This window comes from Zootoca vivipara, chromosome 6 (assembly GCF_963506605.1).
Source record: "Zootoca vivipara chromosome 6, rZooViv1.1, whole genome shotgun sequence".
NCBI lineage: Eukaryota > Metazoa > Chordata > Lepidosauria > Squamata > Lacertidae > Zootoca > Zootoca vivipara.
This window is the reverse complement of record NC_083281.1, coordinates 8,467,183-8,483,782: the sequence shown is the minus strand read 5'-3', so window position 1 is coordinate 8,483,782 and position 16,600 is coordinate 8,467,183. Positions and strand designations below refer to the sequence as shown.

The 16,600-nt window shown below is 45.9% G+C and overlaps 1 protein-coding gene and 2 non-coding genes across 5 annotated transcripts in view; 2 read left to right on the top strand and 1 right to left on the bottom strand.

Annotated features, from left to right (window-relative positions):
- Positions 1 to 1,762: 1,762 nt before the first annotated feature.
- Positions 1,763 to 1,835, top strand: TRNAV-CAC (transfer RNA valine (anticodon CAC)). Its single transcript has one exon. It is a non-coding gene; the product is annotated as a tRNA-Val (tRNA).
- Positions 1,836 to 2,589: 754 nt separating this feature from the next.
- Positions 2,590 to 2,661, bottom strand: TRNAG-UCC (transfer RNA glycine (anticodon UCC)). Its single transcript has one exon. It is a non-coding gene; the product is annotated as a tRNA-Gly (tRNA).
- Positions 2,662 to 3,742: 1,081 nt separating this feature from the next.
- DPP9 (dipeptidyl peptidase 9) overlaps positions 3,743 to 16,600 on the top strand; it is a 49,301-nt gene continuing 36,443 nt past the window's right edge. The window contains exons 1-4 of one of the 3 annotated variants that reach the window (XM_060275381.1): positions 3,743 to 3,962; positions 9,717 to 9,806; positions 13,097 to 13,171; positions 15,795 to 16,051. In XM_060275381.1, coding sequence (XP_060131364.1) covers positions 9,751 to 9,806; positions 13,097 to 13,171; positions 15,795 to 16,051 — 388 coding nt within the window. In that variant the 5' untranslated portion in view covers positions 3,743 to 3,962; positions 9,717 to 9,750. The remainder of the gene's footprint in view (positions 3,963 to 9,716; positions 9,807 to 13,096; positions 13,172 to 15,794; positions 16,052 to 16,600) is intronic. The other 2 variants (XM_035118412.2, XM_035118414.2) reach the window with 2 other exon arrangements.

The following is a 16,600-nucleotide window of genomic DNA, read 5'->3' as shown; positions in this document are numbered from 1 at the left end:
CGGTGCCGCCATCTTGGTCCGCCGCCGCAGGGGAACGGGAGGCAGAGGGTTGGGGGGGAGAGCGCGCGTGTGTGTACACACGCCTCTTCGTCCAGTCCCTGTGTCCGTGGGGCACATGCGCATTAGCGCGGACACAGGGACACAGGGACTGGACGCAGAGACACTTGCACTTTATTATATAGGATTCGAGCCTCTTACATACGTACCTTAAGTATTTTGATACTCTACTATACTTAAAGTATGTAAGAGGTTCGTTTATGATTATAGATTTTTTTGGAATGGTTCATGTTCCTATGCAGCTGCCTTGTTGTATTGTAAAGTACCTGTAGCTGTGTTCTGTGTTGCAAATCAAGCACTGTCAGGAATTGCTTCTTTTTGTTTTCTGATTATCGATAAAACATTCCGTGTCCTGCTGCGAGCAATCTTTCATTCTGAAGGTGTGGCCTTTGAGAACCACTGACCTAATCTATTGGAACCATCCCAATCTGGCAATTGCCCTGGAAGAAAGGGAAGTTTTTACCTGGCCCTCAAAAGATGAGGCCAGGTGGGTGGACTTGAATGCTGGACTGCTTGTGCTTTTTCCATGATTCCGTCTCCAGCCCTTGTGAGATTTTCAGGGCTGCTAATATTAGTTGGCAGGTTGTGGGCACGGATGCCGAGGCAGCCTCTTCCCCAGGGATACCTACCTGCCAAAAAAGAGCCCTTGCTATTCCTGCTGTGTCGATACCATTGATCCCTAAAGCCCAAAAGAGACTTCTGAGGGACTTGATGCCTTATTATTTCATTAAATAGCACAAGGGAGCAGTGTGGGAGGGAGGGAGGGTGACAACCGAAGGACTAGGAACTTGCAAAGTCATCCTGACCTTGGCATTAGAAAAGCCTAGTATGCTGGGTCAGGCCCATGCCCCATCCAATCCCAACATCCTTTTCTCAAAGTTGCTGACCAGATGCCTCTTCCAGGAAACCCTCTTCCAGGACCTCACAGGCAGGAGAACAACGCGGTTAAATACAAAATAACAAGTATCCTTTTAAAACCAAGCAAGGGAACACAAACAGGAAGCAAAATTCGTGACAGAATGGGGAAAATGGGGCAGGCGAATCTAGTCATGCCATTCGATCGGTGAAATCAGCTGATTTTATTTTCAGGCAATCTCCAGGTTACAATCTACCTTTCTCATTAAAATCAAGGGCTGGTTCCCTCTTGAAATCAGTGGCTCGTTCCATCAAATTCCCCCACCCCACCCCAGCATTTTCCAGGTTGCAATCTACCTTTCTCATTGAAATCAGTGGCTGGTTCCCTCCCCCCCCCCCGCAATTTCCAGGTTGCAATCTGGCAACCTTCCCATTGAAACCAGTGACTGATTTCCCCACCCCAAGCAACCTGTGGCTTGCATTCCTTTCTGCTGTTCATTCAAACGGGGGAACTTCGAATTGTCCAAGAGCGTTAGCAGCTCGAGTTTGGCTGCTGATGATAAAAGATGAGTCTCTCCTGACCTCTAATGGCGACAGTGGGATCCCTTTTTTTTTCTTTTCTTTTTTAGCAAAATGCATTGCAATCAGGGAGTGTTGAACAGGGCCACCCGATTGCAAAGGGTGATCCTTGGTTCGAGGTGGGGGGCCTTCGCCTCGCAGGTGCAAAACCGGAACATTCAGCACAGGGCAGGATATTTCAAAAAGCATCAATAACTAGCACGGGCGGATAGACTATAAAGTGGAAGCACTTGAGTTAATATCAAGCAGCATGATGAAGGTTTCCACGTCGGTTTCCGTAGTGTAGCGGTTATCACGTTCGCCTCACACGCGAAAGGTCCCCGGTTCGATCCCGGGCGGAAACATTATTGCCTTTTTCTTGAAAAACCCCTTCCAGTTTTTATTTTAATTTATAATTATGACCCTACCAGTTTAGCTGATTAAAATTAAATGCATTTATTTAATTTCTGTGTTTTTGTCAATGTTTTACTTTAGAATGATGAGTTCCCCAGCATAGCTGATTAAAATTAAATGCATTTAATTTCTGGGATTTTTATTCTTGTATTTATTTTTTAATCAGGGCAGCCACCTCTTTCCAGAGGCTACCATGATGCAGCTCAGCTGGTCATTAGATGAACTTGTTCCTTTGGAATCTGCAACCTAAGGTGGCTTATTTCCTCCTCCCTCCCACTCCACCTTTCCTTTTTTGTCTTTTTTAAAATTGCAAACCTGTGAGCAGGCTTTTTTTAGTTTAACAATATTATTTGAAAACCTCAAATAAACCTAGTATGATAGTTTGCAAAAAAAAAATTCTTTTACAAAGCTGAATAAAACTAATTGCATGGCAATCTGGTTTTTATTTCCTTTCTTTTTTAGAATATTCCCCTCCCCCACACACACATACTGTACTGTAATCATATATACTGTATAAATATAATTTCTCGCTAAATTAGGAGGGGGAATTAATGAATGCACACATGTAAAGAATGATAAAATTCTCAGGTAAGTAACTGAGAAACTTTGTTTAACTTATGAGACGTAGCGTTCGGTCTTACTTGCAAGGCACTGTTTAAATCATTGCAAGTTACATAAGAATGAAAAGAGAGGGAGGGAAAATACTGCGTTGGCCGGGAATCGAACCCGGGTTAACTGCTTGGAAGGCAGCTATGCTAACCACTATACCACCAACGCGGCAGATGCGCTTGTTTGAATTTTCTTAGCCTATACACGATTTAAACGGGTTAGACTTAGAGAACGGTTGTTTCAAAAATACCTCCTAACCGCGTATGTGAAACTGCCTGCCTACCGAAAAAAATTATTAGGCCTGCTTCTTTCGCTGACCCCTACTCCCTCCCTCAATGTAATTGATTCTCCCACCTCTCCGTTTCAGAAAACGGTTTCCGTCCGAACGTGGAAAATCCCAACCCCTCCCCGGTCTCACTACTATGCGAAAGTCGTCAATACCCGTTCCCATAGCAACCCCTCCCTCCCCTTTTTAATGCTAATGGTTCCTTCCAAACTATTTTTAAAAATTACGTAAGAGACCGTTTAATTTGTGCTCTTTATTTTATTTGATCATTTATGTCCATTTATACAATATATGTGAACACAGTCGCGCATATACAAAAAATATATGTGCATATTGAAATGATTTTTTATTTTGCAAACGTTTATTAAATTTTATTATGTATTATTTGTTGTTGTTTAGTCGTTTAGTCGTGTCCGACTCTTCGTGACCCCATGGACCATAGCACGCCAGGCACTCCTGTCTTGCACTGCCTCCCGCAGTTTGGTCAGACTCATGTTCGTAGCTATGTATTATTATTTTAATAAAACATTAGATATAATTAAAGATATAGGCATGGGTTGTTTTTATTTTATTTATTTTTTCACCCCAAAAAATCTTCCATCGTGCTCCTATTGAATGGTTCTGTTGTAAGCCAAATTGGCTTACAACAGTTCCACCAAGTTCGCCGCCATCTCAAATCCTTACACGAACATTCCTCCCCACCCCTCCAAAATTTCCTGGGTGGTCCCTCCCAACCGTCAGAGGAAACCTCCCGTTTTATGCTCTATGGTTCCTTCTGTGTTCGCAAGAGGAGGGGCCCCGCCCTTCTTTCGCTTACTCCCGCGAGAACAACCGACCCATGGAGATGGACAAGAGCAGCGGAAAATAAGTCAGTTCGAGACCCCGCCCCCTTTTCCGCACTCGCTATCTCGAGATCTCGTTCCGGGCCGCGTTTAACTATCGCGAGATCGTAGAGAACGAGAGTTCGGAGATGGCAGGAGAGCGGGCTTCCGCTTCCGGGCGAAAGGTCGCGGCGGGAGGCTCGCGGAGACCGGCGGTGTCCCTTCCCCCCTCCCCGGAGCTCCTGCGTCTCCAAGAAAGGAAATGGAGCAGGAGTGAAGCCTCCGCGGAACCCAACCCTCCCCTACCCCCCTCACCCCGCAGCGGACGAAGCCCGGCCTGGGGGAGGCCGAGGAGCCACAGAGTGAGTGATCAGCCGGCTGGCTGGCAGGCGGGCCCTCTGACGGGACGGGGGGAGGGGCCGACCGGAAGAGGCCCCGCCCCCTTTCCGAGGAGGGGGTGTCCAGGTCACGCTTCGAATAGGTTTTCCTGTGGCCACGCCCCCTGGAGAGGGTCCTGGTGACCCCACCCCTCTTAGGCCACGCCTCTAGTGCGCAAGGCCACGCCTTGGCTCCTGAGAGTTAAAACAGGAAGGGTGTTTTGCAAAGCCCCCTCGGAAGGGGGCTGCTGGCCACGCCCTCTTCCACTTTGTGGGTGGTGGGGCCGAGATTTCTTCGGACCACACCCCAAATAGGGTTCCCATGTACCACGCTCCAGCTGAATGCCCATGCTCCTGGATGGAGGGAACGCCCTTGCTGTGGATCATCAATGGGAGGGTGTTTTGGTCTTGCCTCCTTGGAGTGGGAGAGGTAGGAAGAAAGGGGGTTGCTGGCCCTCATGCCCTCCCCTGCAGTCACCGCTCCCCATGAGAGCCCCTTTTGGAATGGGTGCTTCTTCAGTCCTGCCCCCTCCCTTCCCAGCTTCAGAACTTTGGGGACCCCCATCCCTATAGAATAAAGAAAGTGTTTTGGACTGTTTGCCTCCACGGGGTGGTGGGGCTAGTTTTGTGTGGTGAGTTTCAGTGGCCTGGGTTCAAATCCCACTTCAGCCGTGACCACAGAGCATGCTGGTGAAGAGGCAGCAACGGCCGCCAACTTGGATGGCTTTAAAAAAAGCATTAGGCAGATTCATGGGGGTTCTCAGTGGCTACTAGAACACAGTGGCTGTGTTCTGCCCCCCCACGATCAGAGGCAGCTACCGGTATGTTTCTTGATCCAGGGCTGGGCAATATCTGGTTTTCAAAATTGGAATATGCTGATACATCACGATGTCTGAAATAAGGATGGAGCTATGTAGAGGCATCAACTGGCCTCGTGGTTTCCCCCACATTGTGATTTATGCCATAACACACGTACACATAATGATTTATGATATATTGCCAGGTAAAAAATTATGAAACCAATATCGCAATATGGACTTCAAATTGGTTTTGGATGATATAGCAACCTATCACCCAGCCCTATTCTGAACCCTTTTAGCTGGAAGCTGCAGGAAAGGGATGGAGTGCTGCTCTTGTGCTCAGATCCTGCTCGAGGGTTTCTTAAAGGCATCTGGTCAGTCACTGTGAGGACAGGATGCTGGGCTAGAAGGGCCATTGTCTTGATCCAGCAGGTTTTTTGTGTGTTACTATGACTTACCCGTCATTGTGTAGGCAGCCTGTGCCTCCTTGGATTCTGTGGGCTATTATGGCTGGAGCAGGATACTGCCAAATATTTAAGATCGAACAAGGTGGTATGATAATAAGAAAGCTTACAAATCTCCCTGGTGCACTTGCACCAAAATGAATCTTCAGGTGATACTCTACCTCCACTGTCGGAGCCAGTATGTCTCTGCATATCACTAGTTGGGAGAGTTGTTGTTGTGCTTAGGTCCTGTTCGCTGGCCTCCCATGAGGGCACCTGGTCAGCCACAGTGAGAATAGGAGAGTGGACTAGATGGGCCCTCCCTTGGCCTGATTCAGCAGCCAGGCTCTTGTTACCAGTGTTAGAAACTGGTATATAAGCTAATTGCCAAATAGCACCTTAAACCTAGGTTACGGTTGCCACAACAGAATGGCTAGACTCCATTCTCCCCCCCCCCCCAAAGGAGGGATGTTTTTTTTTAAAATATTATCTAGCTGGCCCGGCCACGTGTTGCTGCGGCTCATCCCTGTGACTGCCCCCACCGTGTTCCGGCCCATGAGCTATCCTGGCCCCTCGGCCCAGTCTGCAAAGCCGAGCCGAGATGCTGTGGAGAGGGAAGGTTTCCTAGGTGCAGTACCAGTGTAGTTGTCGCTAGAGGGCGCTGTTTGGCAACCTCTCCTGTGCTCCCAGCATCCCCGACTGTCTGAGTTTTGTGTTCGGGAACAGTGGATTTTACCTGCCATAGGTGTGACATCTATCTACGCAACCTGTATATGGTCGCTTGCATATTTGCTTGGGACATTGTGTCCAAATTTGAACGCTGTCAGTCAAGCGGTTTTGGAGAAAAGTAGAGACTAACCCACATGCCCAGTTTACATTTTTATAGATATAGATTTCATTTATATACTGTACTGTTTTGTATTTTAAAGATAAAAATCTCAAAAGTGGTTTACAACACATTAAAACACCAAATAAAACAATCCAGAATAAAACAAGTTCAAGCATCAAGTAAAATATTTCTGATGCTTCCCTAAGTGCCATTTGGCTTTCCCCATATTTATTTACCTACTTAATTTATAGAACTGCCCCCTAGCAAAAGGACTCCAGGAAGGTAGTGTGGTGTAGTGGTTAGTGTTGGATTAGGACCTGAGAGATCAGGGTTCAAATCCCCACTCAGTCAGGAAGCTCACTGACTGATCTTGGAGTCAGCCACAGCCTCTTAACCTCACAGGGGTGTAGTACAGATTAACTGAGATGGGTGTGAACCATGGACTCCTTGGAGAAAAAGGTGGGAGATAAATGTAATAAATAAGCTTTTCTGCTGACCTGCTTAAGAAAGCTGGAGGGGCCAGCCAGGTGGAGATGTCAGTCGCCAGCCTAGGCATCCAGAGATCTCCAACGTGGCCGCAATTGGACCTTCCCAAGTCACAAAACGCATCTGGCACCTGGGGAACTTCCAACATGCCTTGTTACATTCTTCTGGCCTTGGCCCAGTTGCTGTCTCTCAGCCTAACTTACTTCACAGGGTTATTTTGATCATTGGCAAAGACTGATTGAGCAAGGGCTCAAAAAAATAAAAGTCATAGTCTATACGTTAATATGTCTTTTATATATTGTAGGTGCTTTATTTTGTAATAAGAATATAATGTTTTAAGAAACATAGCAATTTAGAAGGGTCCCAGGAGTAAAGGCTTGTAAGCTTTGATTTCGTCCACATAATTCTACGACTCCTCTTGAAACTGGGATTAAACTCTGGTTCCTCTTTGGGGGTGGAATGTGGATATTAGACACTTTCATTCATGGCTGTGGACTTGAGAATGAGGATTTCCACAGAATTCTATCTTGAATGTCAGCCCCATTCCTGACATTGCTGCAACCTTCATTTTTTCCTCCTTTCTTCAACTTTCCCCATATCCTTATTAAAAGCTGAATGTTAAAAGGGGAGAATTTGGGGAAATGAATGTACCTCACTTTGAATGCAGAAGGTCCAAGTATGACCCCCCCCCCCAGCTTTTCCAGGTGGGTCTAGGAAGAGCTTTATCTGAAGCTGCAGTCAAGGGATCTAAATTGATTGGTGGGCTGACTCAGTACGTATAAGGCAGCTTTCACCTGATGTTCCTGGAGGCTGCAGAATAAGATGTCTCTGGCGCCGTGCCATGTACAACTCATTGCACAAGTGATAGAGAAGAGGTCAGACAACTGGTGGTACCCTTTATTATTATTCTGTGCTGAGGATCCTAAGGGGGGGGGGTCTTTAGATTCCCCCCGTAATAGTGAAAGTGGGGGCAGATCCACACCCTATATTTAAAGCTGCTGTACATCCAAAGCACGTGACTTCCCCCAAAGCATCCTGGGAAATGTAGTTCCCACTTCCCAGAGCTATAATTCCCACAACTTTTAACAGCCTACAGTTCCCAGGATTCTCTGGGAAATGTCACGAGCTCTAAAAGCACAGTGTGAAGATGTAGTTCCAAAGACTGCAACATTGCAGCTGGGTGTTTTTGTGGTTTGGCAAAAGATCTTTCTATCCTGTCTCCTTGACCCTTGCCCATTCTGACTTATAAAAGCTAGCTGGGAAGGGCTGGGTGATGGGCTTCGCGGGGTGGTGAATGCTTCTCTCTGTGAGGGAGCCTTCCCAGACCCTGAAGGCTGAAAGAGGCGGTCATTAAACCGCTTCTTAAAAAACCATCTTTAGATGTAGCCAATATGGCCAACTATCGCCCAGTCTCAAATCTTCCATTCTTGGGCAAGGTAATTGAGCGACTAGTTGCTGAACAACTCCAGGCACGCCTGGAAGAAGCGGACCATTTGGATCCCTTCCATTCGGGATTCAGGCCTCATCATGGGACTGAAACTGCCTTGGTCGCACTGGTCAATGATCTCCGGCGGGCTAGGGACAGAGGTGAGAACTGTTTCCTACTTCTGCTGGATCTCTCAGCAGCTTTTGATACCATTGACCATATCCGTCTGGACCGTCTAGAGGGGCTGGGAGCTTGGGGCACTGTTACACAGTGGTTCCACTCCTTCCTCCTGGGCCGTGTTCAGAAAGTGGTGGTAGGGTAGGGGATGATTGTTCAGGCCCCTGGGCTCTCACTTTCGGGTTCTGTCCTCTCCCCCATGCTTTTCAACATCTACATGCAGCCGCTGGGAGAGATAATCAGGGGGTTTGGGCTGGGTGTTCATCAGTATGTGGATGATACCCAGCTCTACCTCTCTTTCAAATCAGAACCAGTGAAGGTCCTGTGTGAGTGTCTGGAGGTGGTTGGAGGCGGCTAACAGATTGAGGTTGAATCCTGACAAGACAGAAGTACTGTTTTGGGGAACAGGAGGCAGGCAGGTGTGGAGAACTCCCTGGTCCTGAATGGGGTAACTGTGCCCCTGAAGGACCAGGTGTGCAGCCTGGGAGTCATTTTGGACTCACAGCTGTCCATGGAGGTGCAGGTCTAGGGCAGCTGTTTACCAGCTCCATCTGGTATGCAGGCTGAGACCCTATCTGCCCACTAACTGTCTCGCCAGAGTGGTGCATGCTCTAGTTATCTCTCGCTTGGATTATTGCAATGCGCTCTATATGGGGCTATCTTTGAAGGTGACCCGGAAACTACAACTAATCCAGAATGCGGCAGCTAGACTGGTGACTGGGAGCGGCTGCTGAGACCACATAATGCTAGTCTTGAAAGATCTACATTGGCTCCCAGTATGTTTCCGAGCACAATTCTTGGTGCTGACCTTTAAAGGCCTAAACGGCCTCGGTCCTGTATACAGTGGTGCCTCACTAGACGAATTTAATTCGTTCCGTGGGTCTATTCTTATAACGAAAAATTTGTCTAGCGAATCCCATAGGAATGCATTGAATTTTTTTTTTAAAAAAATTGCCCATAGGAACGCATTAATTGAATTTCAATGCATTCCTATGGGAAACTGCGATTCGCTAGACGAATTTTTCGTAAAACGAATTTGTCTAGCGAGGCAACCTCCGCTAGAAAAATCATTTCTTTAAGCGAAATTTTTGTCTTACGGGGCGTTTGTTAAGCGAGACACCACTGTACCTGAAGGAGCGTCTCCACCCCCATCATTCTGCCCGGACACTGAGGTCCAACGCCGAGGGTCTTCTGGCGGTTCCTTCGCTGCGAGAAGCCAAGTTACAGGGAACCAGTCAGAGGGCCTTCTTAGTAGTGGCATCCGCCCTGTGGAATGCCCTCCCATCAGATGTCAAAGAGAAAAACATCTACCAGACTTTTAGAAGACATCTGAAGGCAGCCCTGTTTAGGGAAGCTTTTAATGTTTAACAGACCATTGTATTTTAATATTTGGTTGGAAGCTGCCCAGAGTGGCTGGGGAAACCCAGCCAGATGGGCGGGGTATAAATAATATATTATTATTATTATTATTATTATTACTATTATTATTATCCCTCACCCCCAAAGCATGTGTGTATCTCTGCCAGTTTGCTTCCAAGTGATCACATGACCTCTGTTTCTTTCCTTCCCCCCCTCTAGTTTCTTACTTCGTCCAAGGCTCGCTTAGCAGTTGATGCAGAAAGTAAAGAGGGCTCGGCTGGAAAACGAAAGTGCAGGAAGTTGGAGAAGGTAACTTTCCGAAGTTGACTTGAGTAGCTTTTGGAGAAGCAGGAAGTGTTGGGGACTCAGGAGATTAAAAACAAGGGGTTTGTTTTCTGAATGGCAACTCCTATCAGATTCCTACCATCTCTGTCTGTTAGCTGTGCTGGCTGAACCTGCTGAGAGTTGCAGTCTCAGGATCATATTGAGTATGACATGTTTCTACTTCCCTGTTGTAACACATTTAGAGCCGGAAATTAAAATCCAGTTTGCCCGGACAGCAGCCCCAGTGGTCAGCATCATCTGCCCCTTAGTTTCCAAAGGCCTGTCTGAACAGGAAGGTCCCTAACCTGCCTTCCTAGAGGAGGGAACCAGTCTAACTTCTTCTGAAAGGGAATTCCACAATATGGGAGCAGATACAGAAAAAACTCTTTCCTGTCACCACCAACCGTGCCTCTGATGTTGGTGAGGCCGAGACAAGGTGTTCACCTGAGGACTTTCACACCTGGGTAGCTTTGTACAGGGAAGTAGGAAAATTACAGTGGTACCTCAGTTTACAACCACAATTGGTTCCGGAAGTCTGTACTTAACCTGAAGCGTACTTAACCTGAAGTGAACTTTCCCATTGAAAGTAATGGAAAGTGGATTAATCCGTTCCAGACGGGTCCGTGGAGTACTCAACCTGAAGCGTACTTAACCCGAAGTATGAGTGTAATTGGTTCTGGAAGTCCATACTTAATCTGAAGCGTACTTAACCTGAAGCGAACTTTCCCATTGAAAGTAATGGAAAGTGAATTAATCCATTCCAGATGGGTCCGTGGTGTTTGTAAACCGAGGTGGTTGTAAACCGAGGCAGTTGTAAACCGAGGTATGACTGTATATGGCTTGGGTGACCTGAAATATCTTACCAGTGCTAATTGCTGTTATTAAATAGCTGTGAGTCAAAAATTCTTGCTAAATACCAGAGATCACCCACCCCTATATTTTGGCTGATGGTCACAAACATTTGTGTATTGTATGATACAGGTGGGAAACTGGCCCGCAGTCTCACTTTATGTGGCCCATTGACCCCTATTCCTCTCATAACTACAATTCCCAGAGTGGTTTAAGAGTCAATCCCTCTTCAAAGGGAAACTCTGGGAATTGTAGCTGTGGCTACAATTCCCAGGACTACAGTTCCCAGGATTCTTTGGAGCCATGGGTGTTTGAAGTGGTACATTAGCGCTTCAGATGTACAATGCGGATGTGGCCAGCAGGGTGGATAAAAATCAATGATTTTTTTAAAAAAATCAAAAAAATCGAATTTTTTTTATTTAAATCGGATTTTTTTGATTTAAATCGATTTTTTTGATTTAAATTGGATTTTTTTAAAAATAAAATGCTTTTTGAGGAAAATATATTACCATCCAAAGGTTATTCCATCATGAAATATAGATTAGTTTTTAAATTATGTAGAATAAGGTTGTATATGTTTAATTTTGGGGGTAAATAAATTCCATTAATCCATTCACAATGTCATGCTCTTCCAGAGGTTTTTGTAAGATTATTGGGCAGTTTCTCTGCCTACAAGATATTATCACAGGTGCTTGGTTTACTTTTGCAGTTCTCAAAACTGAATTTGACTCAACAGAGATCACATGCCTCTTCTTCACAGCAAAAATGTTATAACATGAACAGAGTTGAGAAAAATACCTTAATCCTATTGTTCTACAAACCTATGAATACAGCAACAACCCCTTCAGTGCTAAGTTCCAAGAAGTTCAGTGAATAGAATAGAAACAATATTTTTCTGATTGTTTGGAGTGGACAGCATTTAAGTTTTTCATGTGTAGGCTGGGCTGACAGTCTAAGTTTCTTAAAATATATATATATTGTTTTTGTTTAGCCAAATTACTTAACAAACATGGATGTTTGTTTAAGCAAATAACATATGCTGTAATGTTATTGTTTCAGTTGAATAAATCTATTTAAATTGTTATTATTAAGTTAATGATTATTTTTCTCCTTCCTAAGTACAACAGTAAAGTTGTCCAAATATGAATAACCCATTAAACTGGGGATAAAAAACTAATATGAAAAGTTGTTATTCTAAAAATCTTCATCTACTTGCATATTAAAGTTATACCAGCAAGAATTAGTCTTTATGTAGAAAACTATGATTTAAATCAAGCCTTACTGACTAGTGATTTAAATCGTGATTTAAATCGTGATTTAAATCAGTTTGATTTAAATCAAATCCACCCTGGTGGCCAGAGACAAATAGTCTGGTTTTCCCCTCCCTCTATTAAAATTACTCTAGTGTACCACTTGGAGTGCGGTTCCGTACACTCTGCTCCCATATAGACAAATCTGATTCTCAAGCAGAGTGCCACGAAATCTATACAGGCTACTCCACATTTACATGGGGGGGGGGGGCTACTTTCCAAAGCACTGCATCTCTAAAAATCTCATATACCGCATTTACTCAAATCTAATGCTCACCTTTTAGGCACACCTTACTTTTTGCAACATAATTTGGCCTAAAAGGTGGCATTTGCCAGGAAATACTTCTTTGGTTTCAAGGTTCTGAAAATTGAGGTGCGCGTTAGTTAAGGTGGCGCATTAAAGGTAAAGGGTAAAGGGACCCCTGACCATTAGGTCCAGTCGTGACCGACTCTGGGGTTGCGGTGCTCATCTTGTGTTATTGGCTGAGGGAGCTGGTGTATAGCTTCCGGGTCATGTGGCCAGCATGACAAAGCCGCTTCTGGCAAATCAGAGCAGCGCACGGGAATGCCGTTTACCTTCCCGCCGGAGTGGTACCTATTTATCTACTTGCACTTTGATGTGTTTTTGAACTGCTAGGTTGGCGCATTAGAGTTGAGTAAATACGGTATTGGGAACACCATTGGAAAAAAGCTTGCAACTCCCACCTCTCCACAGGCCTCAAAAGTTCAGTGCAAGTTCAGTGGGATTGCACTTGCAAAGGCTTGTGGGATTGCCGGGGGCTGTTTTTGCACCATGTTTGCAGTTTTCACGCTCTCTTAGGGCTTTTCCATGCCGCTTCCAGGTTTGCGGCGATGCGCACCTGTGCTGTCGTGTGTGCACAGGAGTTGCCTATAATGTAATTATAGGAGTTGCCTATAATGTATTTTGCGTACATAAATCGTTGAGTCCCAGGATCAAAGAGGAACTGGGGTTGAGGGTTGGGCAGTTCTTTAGCCTTATCAGTGCTCATACAGGGGCAACCCAAATGATGTGTTTTATAGCTGCCCCCGCAATGTTACGAAAGACGCTGGGACCATCGTGTGTTTTCAGGAAAAGTTTCCCTTCCTTTCCTACAGGAGGAGCTGTTGCTCAGTAGCAGAGCATCTGCTTTGCATGCAGAAGGTCCCGGGTTCAAACCCCGCCATCTCCAGGTAGGATTGGGGGAACGACACTAGTTTTTTTAACCCCTGTAGGGATGCTGCCGTCCTCAGTGCGGAAACAACGGAGATAGCTAGACTGAGGCCTCTGGCCACATTCGCACCCACACATTTAGAGTGCTGCTGTAGCAGCTTGTGGCTTCCACCCCACCCCGCACCAAAAACAAATTCTGGGAGCTGTAGTTTGTTAAGGACACTGAGAGTTGTTAGGAGGCCCCGATTCCTCTCCACAGGGAGCTCTGGGAATTGTAGCTCCGTGGTGTGGATGTGGCCTTTGTGTGAGGCAGCTGTCTATGATCCTGTCTAAACCAGAACTATGAGGATTGGAATACTGCTCTCTCTTTTTAGAGAGAGAAAGCATGATAAAGAAGTGGGTAGAGGGCAAGAAGTCTGTCTCCAGGCAAGGCTGTTCAGGTCCCCTGTTCTGAAGCCCCGGAGAGTGGCTGAGCTAGATGAACAAAGCAGCTTCTTCCGAACTAGGCCACATCCACTCCATCCGCATTTAAAGCAGATGGGCTTCTTCCCCCCCCCAAAAAAAAATCCTGCGAACTGTAGTTTGTTCCGGGTGCTGGGAATGGCAGCTGTGGGAGGGGTAAACTACAGTTCCCAGGATTCTGTTTGGGGGTAAGTCATCTGCTTTAAATGTATGGTGTGGATGTGGCCCCAGTTTTTGGTCCTGTGTTGTTTTGGGCAGCAGGTGGAGTATTTCACATTTAACCTTCCCCTTGTAAAAGGCCTCCCTGAACCCAGCAAAGCAAAATATCTTTGAGAAGGCTAAGCTTGAACCCTTCCGTCTGATGTGCTAGGTTTTTTTTTAATGCAGGGAGCTATTTTGAAGGCACGTGGGGAGCCTTTGTTTTACGGACCATGTTTATAACCATGCTCGCAAGCAGCTAAAAACCAAAATTACAGTTCCCAGATCGGTTTGCACCGATCAGTAATAAGAGTTACCTGCCCCACAGGCTTACAGTCCAAAAGACAATGCACGAAAGGAAAAGGGGTTGGTGGAGAGGAGGAAAGACAAACCAGCACAGGCAGTACTTTTTGGAGTTTGTATAAATATTTTTTTCTGATAGGAAGGAGGGAGTCATATATATTATTAAATTTTCTGTTTTACAGTCTAAAGTATTCATTTCTACATCCTTAAAATATGGATGACTTCTCTTCTTTTTCCATGGTTCATTTTACATATCATTAATCCCTGCGGGTGGCACTGTGGTCTAAACCACAGAGCTTGCCGATCGGAAGGTCGGCGGTTCAAATCCCCGCAACGGGGTGAGCTCCCGTTTCTCGGTCCCAGCTCCTGCCAACCTAGCCGTTCGAAAGCACGTCAAAGTGCAAGTAAATAAATAGGTTCAGCTGCGGTGGGAAGGTAAACGGCGTTTCTGTGCACTGCTCTGGTTCGCCAGAGGCGGCTTAGTCACATGACCCGGAAAAACTGTCTGCGGACAAACGTCAGCTTCCTTGGCCTGTAAAGCAAGATGAGCGCCTCAACCCCAGAGTCATTCGTGACTGAATTGTCAGGGGTCCTTTCCCTTTACCTTTGATCCCTGCATATTTTACAAAAACTATACCATTCAGTATTCCATTATTACAACCATCATTTATTTATACTGTTGATTTTTTTCTTAATGCTGCCAGCGTTTTCAGCCTTACACAGTTATTTCCCATGTATTCAGGAAACGTTTTCCAATCTTCTCTAAACGTATGTTCTTCTTGTTCCCTTATTCTATATGTTAAATCTGCAAGCTGCGCATATTCCGTCAACTTAAGTTGCAATTTTTCTTTGGACCTCGCGCATTTTCCATTTTGGGGCTAACAAAAGACAGGCCGCAGTAGTAGCATACATAAATAAGCTTTTTTGACACCTGGGGATTTCAGTCTGAGTTATCCCCAACAGAAAGGACTCTGGGGTTGTTGTTTTTTTGGGGGGGGGGAGAGTACTTTTAAGCATTTTTTTTCAGTTCATTATGGATCATTTCCCAATATTCTTTTACCATTTTACAAGTCCACCTCATATGAAAGAATGTTCCCTCTACCTCTTTGCATCTCCAGCACTTATCTGAGTGTGTTGTTCTTTAGCTGTGTGGTCTCAGACTGGACTGATAACAGGTAGGTAGCCGTGTTGGTCTGAGTCGAAGCAAAATAAAAAAATTCCTTCAGTAGCACCTTAAAGACCAACTAAGTTTATATTTTGGTATGAGCTTTCGTGTGCATGCACGAAATCTGAAGAAGTGTGCATGCACACGAAAGCTCATACCAAAATATAAACTTAGTTGGTCTTTAAGGTGCTACTGAAGGAATTTTTTTATTTTGCTTGGACTGATAACAGTTCAGGAGAACCTTTACTATCAGATAAACCAGGCTCCCTCAACCTCACCCCTCCAGATGTTTTTGGCCTACAACTCCCATGATCCCTAGCTAGCAGGACCAGTGGTCAAGAATGCTGGGTATTGTAGTCTCAAAACATCTGGAGGGCCGAGGTTGAGGAAGCCTGAGATAAACTGAATGAATGAACCCTGACTCTGGGTGGAATTGACGCACCCTCCTCCCCTTTCGTTCTCCCTTTCTCTATCCGTTTCCCCAATCCACCAATTTTCTCTCCCCACCCCACCAGCTGCCTAACCAATTCAGGAGGAAGGCTGAAGATGACAGCGGTGGACGCCCTGTCCGACAGCTCAGACGCCGTGGAGATGGAGGACACGTCCGCTTCCCACTTCCAGGTGGAGAAGCATTCGTGGGAGGGGCTGCGTGACATCATCCACAGCAGCCGGAAGTACACGGGGATGATCGTGAACAAGGCGCCCCATGACTTCCAGTTCGTGCGGAAGACCGAAGCGTCAAGCCCTCACTCCCATCGGCTGTATTACCTGGGTAAGATTGGATTGAGCTGGGAACCAAAGGGTCGGAGACAGCCGCCCCCCCCCCCCGGTTTATGGGGGGGGTTACGTTCCAAGGCACCGTGTGTCTCAGTGGAATTGCATATAATTGAAACCCATTGGAAAAAACCTGCAAACGCCCTGTTCTGCCCCCACCCCCCGGGTTCCACCCTTTTAGTGACGTTTCAGTTACGCCTTTATGATGTTTCCAGGTTACTTCCGGGTTCGGTGCTATATGCGTATACACATGCACATATTGAACGCGTGTAAATGGAGGGCTGCCTACATATCTGTCTGTCTGTCTATCTATCTATCTATCTATCTATGAGCATCGCTCCTTTTTGAGGAGCTTCTTCCATGAAGCAGCTTACAATCTTAAAAATGAAACAAAATCCAACTCCATCTGACAAATGTGGGTTCTAGGAGTTCTGCGGATTCTCTCTCTCTCTCTCTCTCTCCCCCTCTCCCCCCCCCCCTAACTCTCTTGCTAGAGGGTGGATCTAAGGCATGGGCAGGCAAACTAAGGCCCAGGGTCCGGATCTGG